General features: G+C 43.5%; 2 protein-coding genes across 2 annotated transcripts; one reads left to right on the forward strand and one right to left on the reverse strand.

Annotated features, from left to right (window-relative positions):
* The first annotated feature begins 1,891 nt into the window (after positions 1-1,891).
* si:ch73-233m11.2 (NACHT, LRR and PYD domains-containing protein 3) lies at positions 1,892-10,112 on the forward strand. Its single transcript, XM_014134903.3, has 9 exons — positions 1,892-2,144; positions 2,386-4,015; positions 7,498-7,659; positions 7,999-8,172; positions 8,286-8,459; positions 8,619-8,792; positions 8,916-9,089; positions 9,245-9,412; positions 9,797-10,112. The coding sequence occupies exons 1-9, from the start codon at positions 2,117-2,119 to the stop codon at positions 9,864-9,866; spliced, it is 2,754 nt and encodes a 917-aa protein (XP_013990378.2). The 5' UTR covers positions 1,892-2,116; the 3' UTR covers positions 9,867-10,112.
* Positions 10,113-10,560: 448 nt separating this feature from the next.
* LOC106566664 (ceramide synthase 5) lies at positions 10,561-16,502 on the reverse strand. Its single transcript, XM_014134905.3, has 10 exons — positions 16,108-16,502; positions 14,369-14,471; positions 13,834-13,964; positions 13,674-13,731; positions 13,401-13,451; positions 13,165-13,257; positions 11,994-12,122; positions 11,351-11,457; positions 11,000-11,156; positions 10,561-10,734 (listed from the first exon to the last, which is right to left on the reverse strand). The coding sequence occupies exons 1-10, from the start codon at positions 16,278-16,280 to the stop codon at positions 10,573-10,575; spliced, it is 1,164 nt and encodes a 387-aa protein (XP_013990380.1). The 5' UTR covers positions 16,281-16,502; the 3' UTR covers positions 10,561-10,572.
* Between the last annotated feature and the right edge of the window lie 2,121 nt (positions 16,503-18,623).

Raw genomic sequence — 18,623 nt, forward strand, 5'->3', positions numbered from 1 at the left:
AACATTCAAAATACAGCTTTCTGAAATTCTGCAATACATTTTGCGATGTTTTTTTTCACGTTAATTTCATATAAAGCAATAAATAAAGTAATATGTGCTCAGATTTAGGACGGAATTAAGCAGAATGCATAATACAAAAACAATTAGAAACATCTAAAGTGCTCAATTCTGTTTATTTTCCTGAACATACAGCTCTGTCATAATCCACTCACACATTCACTCACATACACCACTCCTCTCCATCAGGTTTGGGGCTTGCTATCAACACAAGATGCGCCTCCCATTCCTACTCTCTCTCTCTCTTTCTCTTAAAAAAAACAAATAGATTCAAAGCTGATTAATCAATTTCAATTTGAGGATCGATATTTCTTTCTTAAAAGTTGTCTTCCAAAATCTTGAGATTGTGATTTTTTTTCTGAAAGGGTCGTAAGGGAGATAAAGAACAGAACACGTAAAAATAGACTTGTGGTTGATTATTATTCAATTTCTAAAAAATCCCAAAAGATTGTGCTTTCGTGATCCGTATTAAGTTTTATAGAGAGTTTAAAACGGCAATGCTGACAAATTGCACTCAGTGCTTTGAGCAGCGCTCTCCATAGACAGACTGGAGAGCAGAGTGCCGACCACCCTACTAAAGCCAAGGTTAGCGGAGTAAAAGTTTGAGTAAAACGCCACCCACCTTGATTCTTTCAGCGCTTGCCACAGTCTTCCCTGCTACCACTTCAGTCATGGTGATCTGCCGCTGCTGTGGGTACTGTTCTGACGTTCTCATATGCTTTTCTGATTCGAAGTGACTGTTGATTGTCAACTTTCTCTAGTTCCCGAAAACATTGGAAATTGTTTTGCACGATCGTTAGCTGTTATTTTAGTTGGCAAATGATATTGATTTCTGTTCATTGTTAATTGTATTGGTCAAAATTGAGGGTTCTCGCATAATATGCCCTGATTGGTTGATTTTACATTGAATTATAAGATCGCAGAATCCTGGAGGGACTGATTAATAGGCTAGGTTGTAGCAACCTGATGTAGCAAGCTGATGGGTATAGGGACAATTTGAGTATCATGTAGTAGCCTAAACCTATCGACGTTACATTGAGCTAGGACCTAGCTATTAGGTGAATGGAATATGCATGACAGCCATCCAATAGGCTGTAATAGAAATACAAATAACGCTCATAATTTTTTTTCAAAATCTTAAACGGCACCAACCGCAACTGAGTTGGAACCGCCAATCGGATGCTTCACATTTATACATCCAGTGAAATATCTGTCTAATTTTTCTGTTTGTGGTAGCTATATATCTAACTATCTCTCTGTACCCATTTCTGATGATCCATTGATCTCATCTATGATGTCTTGATGGCTGGTGTCGCCAGCTACATGCCCTTTTTTTTTAACAAATTGTTAGGACCAATGCGAGTAGAGCTACTGAATTCGGACATCATATACATATATGGCATTGCGTTGGCAGCCATATTGGACTTTCTATCCATCCCTGGAACCGGGACCACATTCCTCACCAGTGCGGCAGTATCCTCCTCGAGGGTATTCTTTCAAAGTGTATGTCAGATACTGAGTGTTGATAAATAATCATTAGAAATAAGACATTCTCCTCTTTTCTACTGTATGTATGTTATTCATAATTAATTAATTATGTGGTTGCTAGCTACATTCATAAAAACATTGAAATAAAAAAATGGCAACATATTTTCGCGGACCACCTGCAGTACCTCTAGGTGTCCTCGGACCCCAGGTTGAATACCCGTGCTCTATAGTATTGGCTGGCTGAAACCAATCACAGTATATGACGGCTGAAACTAGGAGACCCTGCTGCCGTAAGGTGTTTCCGCATGTTCATTAGAATAAGTTGTTCCCAAAAAGGAGTTGTTGAATCTTGTCCATAAAGGATATTGCACATATCACTTCCTTCTTTTTCATCCTCTATTCTAGCTGCCACCCGGAACATATTGTACAGTTGCACAGATACAACATCGGCTGTGATTCGTTTTTATTAATTTGCGAAAACATACTGTTTCAAGCCTCTGCCAAGCATTTTATTGCCTATTGTTCTGAACGAACGAAAGCACAGGACACCAGCGGGAATTATAGATACATTATGGCGACATCAAAGGATTGTTTTCAAAGTAAGTGTACGCCGCCCCATAACAATTTGATTTTCATGTAAATGTTGGCTACTATGGTTTACCGTATGGTGAAAAATGTATTTGCATGCTTGTTTTCGCATGCCTGTGCGTCTGTCTACTCTTGTCTCCAATATGTGTGTGCCAACTTTGCGTTGATGCGCGTGCATGTGCTTGCGCCACCAAACAATGTCCGTCTGTTTCTCAACGTTCTCTTTTTCAAACTGCTGTTTTCTCTCGACAGCTATCCTCACAATGCACAAGGAAGCACTGCTGGGCCATAGAAAGCAGAAGTCAGAGGACACATCAACCCTTCTTGGAGGCCAGTTGCCAAATAAAGTTGTGCATGATAATAATTACATTCCGCTCATGACTACTGGTCCTGATGTGTCAGAAAAACAGATGCAAGAGAATCCACAGTCATTTCAACATGCCATTCTAACTGCTTTGCCTGAAGATGGACACCAGCTGAAACCTGTTATAGTGGTTGGTCCAGCTGGAGTTGGCAGAACCACTGCCTTGGAGAAGCTAATAGTGGACTGGGCCACTGGCAAACATCTCCAGCACTTTTCCTGTGTCTTCCATTTCACGTTCAGGGATCTGAATGCCCATAAGGGGGTGCTGTCTCTGCAGGCATTGCTGCTTCAGTGCTACAGTCACCTTTCCCCTGAGTCCCTGGCTCTAGTCTTGCAGAATCCAAAGTCTCTGCTGTTTCTGTTTGATGGGCTGGATCAGTATCAGCACAGCCTGGACCCCCCCACATCCCTGACCATCTGCTCGGACCCTCACCAGCCAGTCTCAGTCTCTATGCTAGTAGCCAGCCTGGTGCATGGACCTCTGCTGAAGGGGGCAGCCATACTGCTGACCTCAAGGCCTACCGCAGCCAGTCTTGAGTCTCTAGATGGCTACTGCGTGGAGCTGTTGGGGTTTCTGAAACCCCAGAGGAAGGCCTATTGCGACAGGTTCTTCTCTAATCCAATTGTAGCCAGTCAAGCGTTTGAGAACATAGAAAGGACAATGGGGTTCTATGATTTCTGCACCTCTCCTAGATTCTGCTGGACGACGTGTTCCATTTACAAGTCTCTAATGGAGGCTGGAGAGAGTCTTCCTGAGACGCTAACCCAGGTGTTTGTTTATATCACCGTCCACCTTATTCGGGCACTGTCATTGGACACGACCAATGCCAGAGACCTGGTGACCTCCCTGGGTAGAATGGCTTCCCATTGCTGTCTTGGCCCGGATTCAAACTGCTCCAAAGAAGAAATGGCCTCCACTGGTGTACAACAGTTCCTAACAACTCCAACATCACTGAAAGATTTCCTGCACGTTGATGGTGACCTGGAATCGGACTACTGCATTTTCTCCTTCCACACCCAGAAGATCCAAGAGTTTTTCTTGGCTGCATCCTTCTACTTAGACGAGTCAGAAGCAGTGAGTGTGGAAGAGATGTTGGAGAACCATGAGGGTTGTGTAGAGTTTCTCGACCTTTACCTGGCAGGGCTTTCTGAGCCCTCTCAGAGGAAGCCTCTGGAATCTGAACTGGGAGAGTTCAACACTGACCACATCATGGACTTCAGCAGCTGGTTTAAAAGCACCTCTCGGAAGGCACTGGAGAGCTATCACACAGACAGACACCTCCATTACTTTCATCTGCTCCATCAACGTCGGAATGAGAAGCTGGTGAAGGAGATCATCACTCCGTCTGCCCGTGGCATCAGCTATGGCGTTCTGGGTGTACATGACTGTGTGTCTCTCAGCTATATAGTGACATGTCTGGGGGAATGGGATCAGCTGAATCTGTACAACAGCAAGGATTTAACTGAGGAAAAAGCCAACCTTTTGGTTCCTGCCATACGTCTCTCTCGTAAAATAATGTGAGTAATTGAGGAAACAGAAAATCAATGTGATTTGTTGTCTAGTATTTTGCTGCTAGTAAGTGTGACCCAATTCAGTTTGGTAAATGATATGATACAGTGGCAATCAATACCTCTCGTCTGCGACTAGAAAATAAAACGGAAACCTAAAGCATGTTTTTCAGATCCTACTGCTGTGGGACCACATACATAAATACAAATAATCAAACAAATGATGTATCTACTGTAACGACCCTGGTTTATAAGTGTGGATCGCTATACTACTATTCTACAGCTATACATATTACTGCCTGGTATGGCAACTGCTTGGCCTCCGACCGCAAGGCACTACAGAAGGTAGTGCGTACGGCCCTGTACATCACTGGGGCCAAACTTCCTGCCTTCCAGGACCTCTATACCAGGCGATGTCAGAGGAAGGCCCTAAGAATTGTCAAAGACTCCAGCCACCCTAGTCATAGACTGCTCTCTCTGCTACCGTTACCGGAGTGCTAAGTCTAGGTCCAAAAGACTTCTTAACAGCTTCTACCCCCAAGCCATAAGACTCCTGAACAGCTACCCAAACTATTCGCATTCGTGCTACAGGTGGGTGCTGCTATGGTGACCAGCGAGCTGAGATAAGGGGGGACTTTACTTAGCAGGGTCTTGTAGATGACCTGGAGCCAGTGGGTTTGGCGACGAGTATGAAGCGAGGGCCAGCCAACGAGAGCGTACAGGTCGCAGTGGTGGGTAGTATATGGGGCTTTGGTGACAAAACGGATGGCACTGTGATAGACTGCATCCAATTTATTCAGAAGGGTATTGGAGGCTATTTTGTAAATGACATCGTCGAGGATCGGTAGGATAGTCAGTTTTACGAGGGTATGTTTGGCAGCATGAGCGAAGGATGCTTTGTTGCGAAATAGGAAGCCAATTCTAGATTTAACTTTGGATTGGAGATGTTTGATGTGAGTCTGGAAGGAGAGTTTACAGTCTAACCAAACACCTAGGTATTTGTAGTTGTCCACATATTCTAAGTCAGAACCGTCCAGAGTAGTGATGCTGGACGGGCGGGCAGATGCAGGCAGCGATCAGTTGAAGAGCATGCATTTAGTTTTACTTGTATTTAAGAGCAGTTGGATGCCACAGAAGGAGAGTTGAATGGCGCTGAAGCTCTTCTGGAGGGTCGTTAACACAGTGTCCAAAGAAGGGCCAGAAGTATGCAGAATGGTGTCGTCTGCGTTGAGGTGGATCAGAGACTCACCAGCAGCAAGAGCGACATCATTGATGTATACAGAGAAGAGAGTAAAATGATCTCAACCAGCTTCATGAGGTAGTCACCTGGAATGCATTTCAATTAACAGGTGAGCCTTGTTATTAAGAGTTAATATGTGGAATTTTTTCCTTAATGCTTTTGAGCCAATCAGTTGTGTTGTGACAAGGTAGGGTGGTATACAGAAGATAGCCCTATTTTGTAAAAGACCCTCCATATTACTTTAATCAAATTACTTTTTCATATTACATCGTTACTTTAAGACGTGAAGGTCAGTCAATACGTACATTTCAAGAACTTTGAAAGTTTCTTCAAGTGCAGTTGCAAAAACCATTAAGCTCTATAATCAAACTGGCTCTCATGAGGACCGCCACAGGAAAGGAAGACCCAGAGTTACCTCTGCTGCAGAGGATAAGTTCATTAGAGTTACCAATCTCAGATTGCAGCCCAAATAAATGCTTCACAGAGTTCAAGTAACAGACACATCTCAACATCAACTGTTCAGAGGAGACTGCGTGAATCAAATCAAATGTTATTTGTCACATGCGCCGAATACAACAGCTGTAGATCTTACAGTGAAATGCTTACTTACAAGCCCTTAACCAATGATGCAGTTTTAAGAAAATACCTAAAAAATAAAAATGAAGAAAAAGGTAAGGGATAAGAATAACAAATAATTAAGAGCAGCAGTGAATAACAATAGCGAGGCTCTATACAGGGGGTACCGGTACAGAGTCAATGTGCGGGGGTACCGGTGTCGAGGTAATTGAGATAATTATGTACATGCAGGTAGGGATGTTAAAGTGGCTATGCATAGATAATAACAGAGAGTAGTAGCAGTGTGTGGGGTGGGGGGGGGGGGGGGCAAATAGTCTGGGTAGCCATTTGATTAGTTGTTCAGGAGTCTTATGGCTTGGGGGTAGAAGTTGTTGAGAAGCCTCTTGGACCTAGACTTGGCAGTCCGGTATCGCTTGCCGTGCGGTAGCAGAGAGAACAGTCTATGACTAGGGTGGCTGGAGTCTTTGACGATTTTTAGGACCTTCCTCTGACACCGCCTGGTATAAAGGTCCTGGGTGGCAAGAAGCTTGGCCCCGGTGATGTACTGGGCCATACGCACTACACTCTGTAGTGCCTTGCGGTCAGAGGCCGAGCAGTTGCCATACCAGGCAGTGATGCAACCTGTCAGGGTTTTATTTTTATTTCACCTTTATTTAACCAGGTAGGCTAGTTGAGAACAAGTTCTCATTTACAACTGCGACCTGGCCAAGATAAAGCAAAGCAGTGTGACACAAACAACAACACAGAGTTACATATGGAGTAAACAATAAGCCAAGCCAATAACACAATAAACAAGTCAATGACACAGTAGAAAAAAATAAAGTCTATTTACAGTGTGTGCAAAAGGCATGCTCTCGATGGTGCAGCTGTACAATCTTTTGAGGATCTGAGGACCCATGCCAACTCTTTTCAGTCTCCTGAGGGGGAATAGGTTTTGAATCAGGCCTTTATGGTCGAATTGCTGCAAAGAAACCAAAACCGGCTGTGATTGGGAGTCCCATAGGCCGGTGCACAATTGGCCCTACGTCATCCGAGTTTGGCTGGGGTAGGCCGTCATTGTAAATAAGAATTTGTTCTTAACTGACTTGCCTAGTTAAATAAAGGTTAAACAAATAAAAAATGTGACAGTTAAAATGTGATTCGATTTTCTGTCGCAAACAAATTATCTGTAATTACTGTTCCTTTCCAGATAGTGGAAAGAGACATATTACAGTATGATTTACTGTATGCATGGATGTAGGTTACATTGTATAAATTAATTCCAAAACATTTCCGTAACAAAAATGCCACATTTTGTCCAATTTTAACATAAGTTAATGATATATACCCATTGATTCTTGAAGAATATAAATCATGATTTTAGTTCAACTGTCTTATTACCCCATCAGAACCCCAAATATAAGCTTGTTTTACTCCCATGTTTGTAAACAACAATTGGAAACAAACACTAGCCTCAACATGGTTAAAACTATAATTTTGATATCATGGATCAGTCCTTGTATCCATAGCTCTGTCTATGAATTTGAGTGGTTACATTTCTCTAGCCCCATTCCTCAGCTTTTTACCAACACTGGTCGAGTGGTTGCTTTGTTATTGTTTCAACTGCGGATTTGCCCTTTAAAACATCACCAGAGCTGCATACTCATGCACATCTCTTCATCTGTTTTGTCCACAGCCTGGTTCAGAGCTCTCTTAGTGCTGGGGCTCTCGCTCACCTGGCCTCAGCCCTCAGCCAGGGAAGGACCACAGAGCTGGATATGTCCTACACCCCCATGGGTGACACAGGCTTCAAAGTTCTTTGCACAGGACTTGGGGACTGCAACATACAAACATTAAAGTGAGTTCCATCTTACTTCACAGAATATGACATTTACAGTGTTTGCATCATGCCATTCAAATGTAATGCACAATCTAATATTGATGGCGGTGTTACAGTAAATTACGATTTCAAAATGTTCTCAACTTCAATAGGTTATTGAAGACGAGGTCCCATACTACTCATACACTGAATATAAAGCATTTAAAACATATGACACCATAAACTTAATTATAACACTATTATCACTTCCTTATAACAGGGTTGTATTGGTATTTGGTGCATCGTATTGAATTACGTAATAGTAAAGTCACTTGGTCTGTTTGTTGTATCTAAATGGATGATGATTGGTTTCTGTAGACTTCCAGTGTGCGGGTTAACAGAGGCTTGCTGTGGGGACCTGGTGGCAGTCCTGACCTCAGAGAAATCCCATCTCCGTGTGTTGGAGCTGAGGGGGAATGCATTCCATGACCAGGGGCTCAGGAAGCTGAGCCATGCACTGGGAAGCCCTCACTGCAAACTGCAGGAGCTTCAGTACGTACTCTAGCAAAGATATTGTAATGGTATCATTTTCAAAGAAGAATAAATCTATGATTGACAGTTCAAATGTCATTATTAGCCTGTAATTAGTTGACTGTTTTGTGAAGGTTACCGAGGTGTGAGTTGACAGGGGGGTCCATGGAGGCTTTGTCAACTGCACTGTGCGTTGGCCAATCAGAGCTGAGAATACTGAACCTGGAACAGAACTGCCTCACCGACCAGGGGGTGGATTGGCTGGCCAAGGCTCTCCAATATCCCTGCTGCCAACTGCAAAGCCTGATGTAAGGACCAGATATATAATGGATGCTGTTATTATAGTTATAATAGCTCACTCAAGTCTCTAGGACAAATAAAAACAACACATTGCTCAGATAGGGAGATTTGTGATATGAGATGCAGAGTATCTCTCCTGATTCCCTCTCTGCTCTATCCCTTGCCAGATTGTTTGATAATGAGTTGACAGCTGCATGTTGTGCTGGTGTGGCTGAGGCCTTGCAGTCAGAAGGCTGTAGGCTGACTGAGCTGGATCTGTCTGTGAATGAGTTGGGCCAGGAGGGGGCACTGCAGCTGTGTAAGGCCCTCAACAAGCCTGGACGCCCACTGGAGAAACTGCGGTACTACAGTCCGCAGCATACTTGTTATGTATTGAGTGTATTATCTGTTGTAGTCTGGGGACCCCTTGGAAACGAGACGATTCATGCCTTTGTATCAGAACCAATTAGGGTTTTCTGTTGCAGCTTGGTCCGCTGTGAGTTGACTCCCCTGGTCTTCAAGGAGTTGGGCGTTTTGCTGAGCAGTGGGACCTCTGGACTGAGAACACTGTCTGTGGGCCTGAACAACATAGGAGACGAAGGAGCCAAACACCTCTGGGTCGCACTGGGAGACAAACGGTGCAGTCTGGAGCACCTGGAGTAAGTGAACAGACAGTGTGTATCGCCAGACTGGTTTTGCTTTGCTACGGATCAGTGTAACACTTGAATCCTCTCACTTTGTGTTTGTGATATGTCACATCAAATATTGAGGTATATATCAAGGTTCAAAACTGAGATAATGGTGTGTGTGTTAGTGTTGAGATGATCCAACTGACAGATGCCTGTGTTGGAGACCTGAGTGTGGCGGTGAGGGCCAGTGGCTCCCTGAAGAGCCTGGTCCTGAAGAACAACCATCTGACTGACACCTCAGTCCCAGCCCTGGTCAAAGTCATGCAGGATAGTCGCACCATGCAGGAGATGAAGTGAGTGAGCCAAGTAGTGGTGGATTCCACTGATGCATTGTAGTAGTATTGATGGTTCTCTATACAATAGTATTCATGTTTTAGTGTTCAGTGCGATTTTATATTTTGATAGGACCACACCAGAGGCTAGTGGGAGGAGCTATAGGAGGACAGGCTCACTAATGGAATAAATGTTAGTCAAACATGTGGTTTCCATATGTTCCAAAGAAATCCATTCCAGCTATTACATTGAGCCCGACCTCCTATAGCTCCTTCCACAGCCTCCTCTGTACCACACGCAAGACACGGTTTCGTAATCCCTACTGCTGTTGTGAAATTTGTGCTATCACAATTTGTCATGTGAAAAGTGTAAGGATTCTTGACATTTCCCTTCCTCTCTTTCAGTCTGCAGTATAACAACTTCAGTGAAGACATGTTTGAGATGATGGACCAGTGTGCAAAAATCAAATACTAAAAAAAGTCACACAAAACTTGACTAATTTAGCCTGAGAAGGCTAAATAAAAACCAATCCATTGATAGTATTTGTTCGATCCCTCCATTCTTTCTACTAGTATAGAGTTACATGACAATGGGCTGAACGGTGTCTGATAGTGAACACATGAGGTCACTTGAGTGCCATTGCTATAATTTTGGTAGTCAAAAGATGTTAACTAATGATTTGGTTCAAATAAAGGTTTTTATTGAGAAAAATACAGATAATTTCTACTTTATTTTTTCCCCTCAGATGAGGGGAGGCAGCATATTCAGTAAGGCACACAATCTCTTACAACCATTAAAATACCACCGGTTTCATCTATAAAGCTCTCTCCAAGTAAAAAAAGTGAGTTATCAAAACATTGTAGAAATGAAAAAGCAGTATTTGACCGGTAAAACTATGAAAACTTTCCTCCCCTATTTCTACTATAAGCAAAGGCAAAGTTGTAAACTTGATACAAAGAAACACACAGTGATAAATAGAGGTCCTCAAGGCAGCAAACATTGTACATTTTATCATCGTCTTCACAACCCACACCAGTCCTGAGAGGGTTTGTTTTTCTGAAAGTGAAAGAAGAGTTGAAGTTCAGTTACACAGAGCTGGGACCCATTTAAGTGGCACACAGCAGAGGGGATCCATTTCAGAGACCCCCCGTGTCCAGTTCATAATCACCTCTCCCTGTGTTCAGTGGTCTTTTGTTCCACCTTTGACGAAGCCATTGGTCCCGGTGTCTTTTTTTGGTGATTGCTCGCTACCGTTGGGATGTGACTTGTTCCTGCTCCTGACATTGGTGTCCGTCTCCTCTTCTGAGCTGCTCTCGATGTCACTGCGGTCATCCTTCGCCACCTTTTAAAAAGGGACAGAGTTTGTGCTCAGTAACATAATGAATAGTCTGCAAAGGAATCATACAAGGAATCAGATCATCAACATATTACTGTTTTTCCTCCCTAAACCTGAATAGGTGGTCTGTAAAAGGACAAATGTTTTGATATTGGCAAATGTTTATTTTTAGGTCTACAACTACAATGTGAGCATATTACACAAACTATCACTGTTGCTACCATAGGTTCATTATTATTCAGACGGAGTAAAGTTACACACACATACACACCTTGCCCTTGAATATTGCTTTGATGGCGATTCTAGCGATGAGGTAGAACCAGAAGACATGAAGAGACTGCAGGACCAGAAGCAGGCCGTTCAACAGCCACCAGGACCTGTACGGACCGACAATCTCCCAGCTCTCCACCAGCACACTGTATATGATCCTTCAACACAGACACACACAACCAAGCACACGTGTTACCAGGGCACCGTCACAAGGAGACGCCAAAGAGCCAAATCCTTTTATAGAAATCTAATTAATTATACATATATCCTATAGTGCTGAGGACAGAATGGCTGGAGTTAGATAACGCAGCTCTGTGCCTTGTTGCATAATTCAATATGTACCCCCCCTTACCAAAAGGGATAGATGACAAGTCGCGTGATGAAGAAGACGATGCTGAATACTACAAAGCCGGTGTCACAAATCCGCTGGTACTTTGCATAATTGGCCAACTTGGCCAACTTGGGGGGGGGAATAAATAGGCACATGAGTACAGATAGCAAACCAGCAAACATGTTTAATTCTCCTTCAATGACACCTCTCTCGCTGTACCTTGGTAAACAGACATGTTAAACAGTCAGATTCCAGTTAAACAGGTATTAGCTAAGTGCAGCAGTAGTGCATACAGCTGTTCAAACACAGAGTAAACACACGCCAGGGTGAAACCCCGTACTCTCACACCCACATACACCATAAATAATATTTCAGTTTTGTGTGGAACCACCTCAGCCAGTAAAAAGACAGCTCTACACATACAGTATAGCATAGGCCGAAGCCATATATGTAGAAACGAAAATAACTATTTGAATATTGTTCTAATTCTAGACATTCAGTTACATAGCATTGTTTAAATATTCCCCATGTAATGTTAATGAGGAGCTAACATGGCTGCCATAGAATGTTGAAGTGTCATGTAAGTACATCATAATGCAGAAACCGCATTGGCCCAACTCTCTAAATACATGGCTCTGGTATAGGCACTTGACATTTTATCTACCTCCAGCACGATGTCGGAAGCATCATGGACACACATGACCATAGTGCCTATTCGCAGCATGTTGTTACAGTAGGAGAAGGTGATGAGAGTTATGGTGGCCAGGTGATGGACAAACATGATGAGGAAATCCTGTCAGAGGACAAAGGTAAACAAAGAAATAGAGGGATAGATAGATAGAGAGGTAGACAAGGGGGGGGAGAGAGGGGGAGGGGGAAATATTTACACACATGCCATTTGATTCCAATAAAACGCATAGAATCACTGAGTGACTGGAACCAAGGTCACAACAACCTGGTCTATTAAACCATCCCAACAAGTTCATTGACCTGACAATGTCGTCACCAGCTTTTGTAAAGGCTGCATCTGCTTGGCAATGAGAATTCTTCCACACATGATTAATGATCTCCTAGAAACTTCACCAGATACTTTTAGTTATATATTAAACTAGATGACATGTACTGAGTATATTTTCTTAACTTGAAACGACTTATGATTTTGCAATGCGTTTGTCTTCATTGCTCCTGCTTAAGGATCTTTGCATTTGTAATGGTGTACAAAGATGCTAGGGTCAAACATAGGAGTATTGGAAACCTTTACAACATGCAAAACTTGCTAAGTGATACAAATAAAAATCTTCCTTTCCCCTTGACCCACTACCAGAGAACAGCACAGTGCTAATGTAATTCTACCTCTTCCAGCAGCACCCATGTGACAATGGATTAGGTCTACTCTCACTAGGATTGGACTCTGGGCTAGTGCTTCATACATAAACTCCTGTCCCAAACTATGCCTCTACAGAAACTCACTGCTGCGTCTAACCTGTTCATCAGAGGTTACACAGTATCGTAGGCCTTCTAGTACAAAACTATAATTACCTTGCTAAACTAGAGTGAAACGAAAGTGTCTCTGAAATGAAGTAACAAAAACAGGACACACTGGCACCAATTCTTGCTAAACGACCAAAGACTTTCCAGAAAATCAAGTGGATTTAAATGGCTTGCATACCAGCTACAATAGATTGGCCAATTAGCATGAATGAAAGCCACTGACTGAAGTGGTGGTAGGATTAGTGTTTTTGAGAGAGGGGAGCACAATAGCTGCAGTTTCAATGTCCACCTACCCCACTACAAGTCCATCCACCGTGCCCCTCCAACCCAGTCACCTGACTCACCTTCCTTTTGATGTCTGTAAACTGGGAGAACATGAGGGACCAGTAGAAGGCCAGCTCGGCTACATAGTAGTTGTACTGGCCAGCACTCAGCGTCTGTGGAAGCAAGGAAGAACAATAACATGGTATCCTTAGCAAAAGTAGGCCATATTGAGAACATGAACAAGCCCTATGGTTAGGAATTGAATCTTCATCTGTTGACTATTTAGATGAATGATCATGGTATTTAGATCCTTCACCTGAAATGGGTAGTTGTACCAGCATTGCCGTGTGTCCCACATCCAAGGAGACTAGAGGAGGACATGCACATGTCAAAGATAATCAAAGAGGATAACAATGCTTATCAATATGACTTCCTCTTGAAAGCGATCGGCATAGTCAGCATGTATATCTTATTGTTACTTTCTTTCCTATAGTAACAACAATTTTAAAAGGGCTCCCTTCAATTTAAAGTGTGTTTGAATTATATTCAAGTTACTTAGTGTAGTGCAGTAGAAGTCAATTCAACTCACCACCCACAGATAGCGAATTGCATAGGTAAATATACAAGTATAAAACGTCAACCTCCACCTATGATGCAAAACAAAGAGCAAAGGAAACATAAAGTAAAGAAACAGAACAGCAATGCTGAAGCTAGCGCATCTAGATTGATAAAGACTTTTCAGAACCTACATGCTCTCGCAGAACTTTGTGAGTGTGCTGGGCTTGTCCTGGTTCCTCCGCAGTCGGAACCATCTCTGGACTTTCCGCACATCCCAGTCCAGCTGCTTAGAGAGCCCCTCGACCCGCCGCGAGTCTGGACTCTGAGGAAAAGGCGCAGGAGACACAGAGACACTTTTAGAGTCAAAAACACTACATTGCTGCCCTGCTAAACAAGTCAAAGGAAAGTTGGCTACAGCCAAAGCAGACTGGCATCAAACGGAGCTAATCGGCTTTGGACAGTAATCAACAAAATCTGATCACACTTTCCCGAGTAGCAAGTAAAAATCAAGTTCATCAGTGTGGAATACATCTACGATAGGTTGGATTTTTATCATTTCCACTTATTTTTTACTTCCACTAATCCACTTGCATTTACAGAACATCCCGTTCATGTACATGTGGTGAATTGCTTTTACATCGTGGGCAATAACATAAGAAACATTTCAGGTCACAATGCTACATTTGTCCACCCAGCAGCAGGGTATGAGACCAATGCCTTAAGTACCGTTGTGGATGTAAACACCCTCTCCAGGACAGCGTTGGGCTGGGCTCGCCGGCTCTCTCCAGCCTGAATCTGAAGTATGTTGGCACAGGGCTTGGCTACTAGCCTAAACACACACACAGCACCAGAGAGAGAGAGAGCAATATTAAACACGGACACAGGGTTGGCTCTACAGTACCTACAGTTCTCCAGAAACCTCAGCAGAGAAGATCATGGCTTTCACCAGGGGCCTATTCCACAAACAGACACGGCGCCTTCACAGTTTACCCACAAATTTACTGTATGTGCAGCGGGTGTGTGTGTGTGTAAGAGAAAAGCAGTTAGAATGAGAAAGGGTTGTGGAGGAAAACAGACAGTCAGAGGGAGAGTATGAGGAGGAATGTAGCACTAACTCTAAACAGAGGAGGCTGATGAGCTGTCATGTGAGAGGGCGGTGGGTCAAGAGGAGAAAGTTCCTTGCTGAGAGTGAGACAGACACTAACCAGCAAAATGAGGTCTATCACAAGACCTCCCCGACCTCAGTGTACTGCCTCTATGACCCATTCAAACAACATTCACTTCCTTCCTATCACACAATCCAATGTACTACCTAGGCCTAAACATATGCCCAGCTAACATTTCAGAAAGCATCTGTTCAGGAGAGGCCTTGCTATGCAGAGAATTCAAATTACCTATTTGGATAAGCAGACAGCCAGCATCCAATTCTACTGTGGTACACAGAAGAGAACACCAGTAGTGCATATCATCAATAATCTTGTTTCCATTTCTTTTACAATAATCTGAAATCATATGGATAGTTAATAGAAAGCAGATGAGGGCGTAGGCAGCCTAGTGATTAGAGCTTTGGGCCAGTAACCAAAAGGTTGCTAGATTGAATCCCTGAGCTGACAAGGTAAAAAAAAATCTATCGTTCTGCCCCTGAACAAGGCAGTTAACCCAGTGTTCCTAGGCCGTCATTGTAAATAATAATTTGTTCTTAACTGACTTGCCTAGTTAAATAAAGGTTAAATAAAATACAAATATGGATAGACACACTGACTATTCACTTTTACCAGTTCCTTTGCTTATTTCACATCAAAACATTCAAAAAGGGACACAAAGATAAGGACTTTGAAAGAAAAGGACACAAAGAGAAGAGCCATTTTAGACGTTAGAGATGCACACAATATAATCCAATGGACGTCACTTGCAGCAGTCAGTTTGCGTGAACTTCGTCCCTCTACAAAGATTAGCATCAGTGCAGCTGACCAAATTACTCGCGAGATTGTATTTATTGGTTACAGAGATTACTCAAAGCCTGGTTACTAAGTGACTGTATGGCGTTTAATAGAACACAGGTAAATGAAGCCAGAAGGGTTACTGCTTCTCTCACACCAGTAGGCTACCCTTCAGGTTAAACAAGACACCTATGATACAAACGTTGTATACTCAGTGGCTATTCGTAGCCTACTGTTGGCCTACACACAGTAGCATACTAATAGTATTTTCCACAATAGTGTTTGTGTCAATAGTCTAAATCATATAGACTAGAGTAGTGTTGGGAACCTATCATCAGAAAACAATGCCTCCTTATAGCCCAAGGGTAGTTCGCTAATTAGTTCCTCTGACTGGTACTTACTAAGCGCGCGCGCGCCCACACACACACACAATCAGTTTAGCCAAGGACTTGGCCTTGGTTTATACCGCTAAATCTTTGGTTTACAAAGACAAGTCAATACACGTTACTTTGTTACATAGCATACCTCTCAAATAACACCCTGACAGCCAACACGCCAAAAGCAAGCGGTAAGCATGAGAGTAGCTGGTCAGCTCTGGGGTACTCCTCTCCTGGTGGTGGGTGCTCGAGTTCCGCCCAAGTAACATTCGGTGGAAGCCAGAAACTCTCACTCCAAAACCAAGCGGAGAGCGAATTCATTTTGTGGTGATGCCGGTCCGTCTCAGAACAAAAAAAAAAAAAATATGTTGTGTGTAGCTGTGCGAAGGAGAATCCACCTGTTTCAGGCACTACTTTAGTAGACTTCCCATAAGTGTGTGGAGCTAGAGAGTATGCTACTCCTGGATAAGTTGAGGAAGTAGGCTAGGTGCGCAATGTCACCTCCTTCTTCCCCAGCACCATCAGCTCACTGGCATTTTTGGAAACTCTCATTCCCATAAGACCGCGTAGTCACGACGACACATTACAGGTAACGCCCATAACTGGCAACGCCCACGATGTGTCAGAGTTTTCGAGCATCCCTTTGTGTGTCATGAATTGCATAATAACTAGTTTACGCAAAACTAAAAACAATAATGTTAGTAATAATTTAACAACAAAAAAATACAAAATATGGAGAGAGGCAGCAAAACGTAGGGTGTTTTCACATATAGTCCACAACAAAATAACCGATCTCAGACCTCTTTAAAGAGAATTCTGGGGTAAAAAGAACAATAACTCAGTTATCTTTGTACTCACACTGCATTTGCCTTTGAATAAGGACTCAACTCTTGCCAGTTCACTTCACATATTTGTGGTCCAGTCCTATTTGCATTCACATTGCTATGTTTAGAAAGGAACCAATATATTTGTCCAACATTCACTCGATGCAATCAAGGTTTTTACAAAGTAAAGGACAAGCCATTCCATCAGAACGTGTAATCGGAAAGCTAGATATTGTACCTACTTATATTTGTAAGTTAATAGATTGCATTTAGTTAAAATGTGATAATTGTCATCAGAAGATACTATTAACATCTAAATACACTGCTCAAAAAAATAAAGGGAACACTTAAACAACACAATGTAACTCCAAGTCAATCACACTTCTGTGAAATCAAACTGTCCACTTAGGAAGCAACACTGATTGACAATACATTTCACATGCTGTTGTGCACATGGAATAGACAACAGGTGGAAATTATAGGCAATTAGCAAGACACCCCCAATAAAGGAGTGGTTCTGCAGGTGGGGACCACAGATCACTTCTCAGTTCCTATGCTTCCTGGTTGATGTTTTGGTCACTTTTGAATGCTGGCGGTGCTTTCACTCTAGTGGTAGCATGAGACGGAGTCTACAACCCACACAAGTGGCTCAGGTAGTGCAGCTCATCCAGGATGGCACATCAATGCGAGCTGTGGCAAGAAGGTTTGCTGTGTCTGTCAGCGTAGTGTCCAGAGCATGGAGGCGCTACCAGGAGACAGGCCAGTACATCAGGAGACGTGGAGGAGGCCGTAGGAGGGCAACAACCCAGCAGCAGGACCGCTACCTCCGCCTTTGTGCAAGGAGGAGCAGGAGAAGCACTGCCAGAGCCCTGCAAAATGACCTCCAGCAGGCCACAAATGTGCATGTGTCTGCTCAAACGGTCAGAAACAGACTCCATGAGGGTGGTATGAGGGCACGACATCCACAGGTGGGGGTTGTGCTTACAGCCCAACACCGTGCAGGACGTTTGGCATTTGCCAGAGAACACCAAGATTGGCAAATTCGCCACTGGCGCCCTGTGCTCTTCACAGATGAAAGCAGGTTCACACTGAGCACGTGACAGACGTGATAGAGTCTGGAGACGCCGTGGAGAACGTTCTGCTGCCTGCAACATCCTCCAGCATGACCGGTTTGGCGGTGGGTCAGTCATGGTGTGGGGTGGCATTTCTTTGGGGGGCCGCACAGCCCTCCATGTGATCGCCAGAGGTAGCCTGACTGCCATTAGGTACCGAGATGAGATCCTCAGACCCCTTGTGAGACCATATGCTGGTGCGGTTGGCCCTGGGTTCCTCCTAATGCAAGACAATGCTAGACCTCATGTGGCTGGAGTGTGTCAGCAGTTCCTGCAAGAGGAAGGCATTGATGCTATGGACTGGCCCGCCCGTTCCCCAGACCTGAATCCAATTGAGCACATCTGGGACATCATGTCTCGCTCCATCCACCAACGCCACGTTGCACCACAGACTGTCCAGGAGTTGGCGGATGCTTTAGTCCAGGTCTGGGAGGAGATCCCTCAGGAGACCATCCGCCACCTCATCAGGAGCATGCCCAGGCGTTGTAGGGAGGTCATACAGGGACGTGGAGGCCACACACACTACTGAGCCTCATTTTGACTTGTTTTAAGGACATTACATCAAAGTTGGATCAGCCTGTAGTGTGGTTTTCCACTTTAATTTTGAGTGTGACTCCAAATCCAGACCTCCATGGGTTGATAAATTGGATTTCCATTGATTATTTTTGTGTGATTTTGTTGTCAGCACATTCAACTATGTAAAGAAAAAAGTATTTAATAAGATTATT

Source organism: Salmo salar, chromosome 13, assembly GCF_965601325.2.
Source record: "Salmo salar chromosome 13, fSalSal1, whole genome shotgun sequence".
Classification (NCBI taxonomy): Eukaryota; Metazoa; Chordata; class Actinopteri; order Salmoniformes; family Salmonidae; genus Salmo; species Salmo salar.

Bases quoted from the DNA above. Each gene is read 5' to 3' on its own strand.
- si:ch73-233m11.2 (XM_014134903.3), top strand. From the start codon at position 2,117: ATGGCGACATCAAAGGATTGTTTTCAAA. The intron at 7,660-7,998 runs GTGAGTTCCATC...TGGTTTCTGTAG, and splicing joins TGCAACATACAAACATTAAA to ACTTCCAGTGTGCGGGTTAA. The intron at 9,413-9,796 runs GTGAGTGAGCCA...CCTCTCTTTCAG, and splicing joins CGCACCATGCAGGAGATGAA to TCTGCAGTATAACAACTTCA.
- LOC106566664 (XM_014134905.3), bottom strand. From the start codon at position 16,280: ATGAATTCGCTCTCCGCTTGGTTTTGGAGTGAGAGTTTCTGGCTTCCA. The intron at 11,157-11,350 runs GTAAGGGGGGGT...TCTGTGTTGAAG, and splicing joins CTTGTCATCTATCCCTTTTG to GATCATATACAGTGTGCTGG. The intron at 10,735-10,999 runs GTGTGTATGTGT...CCTTTTTAAAAG, and splicing joins AAGCAATATTCAAGGGCAAG to GTGGCGAAGGATGACCGCAG.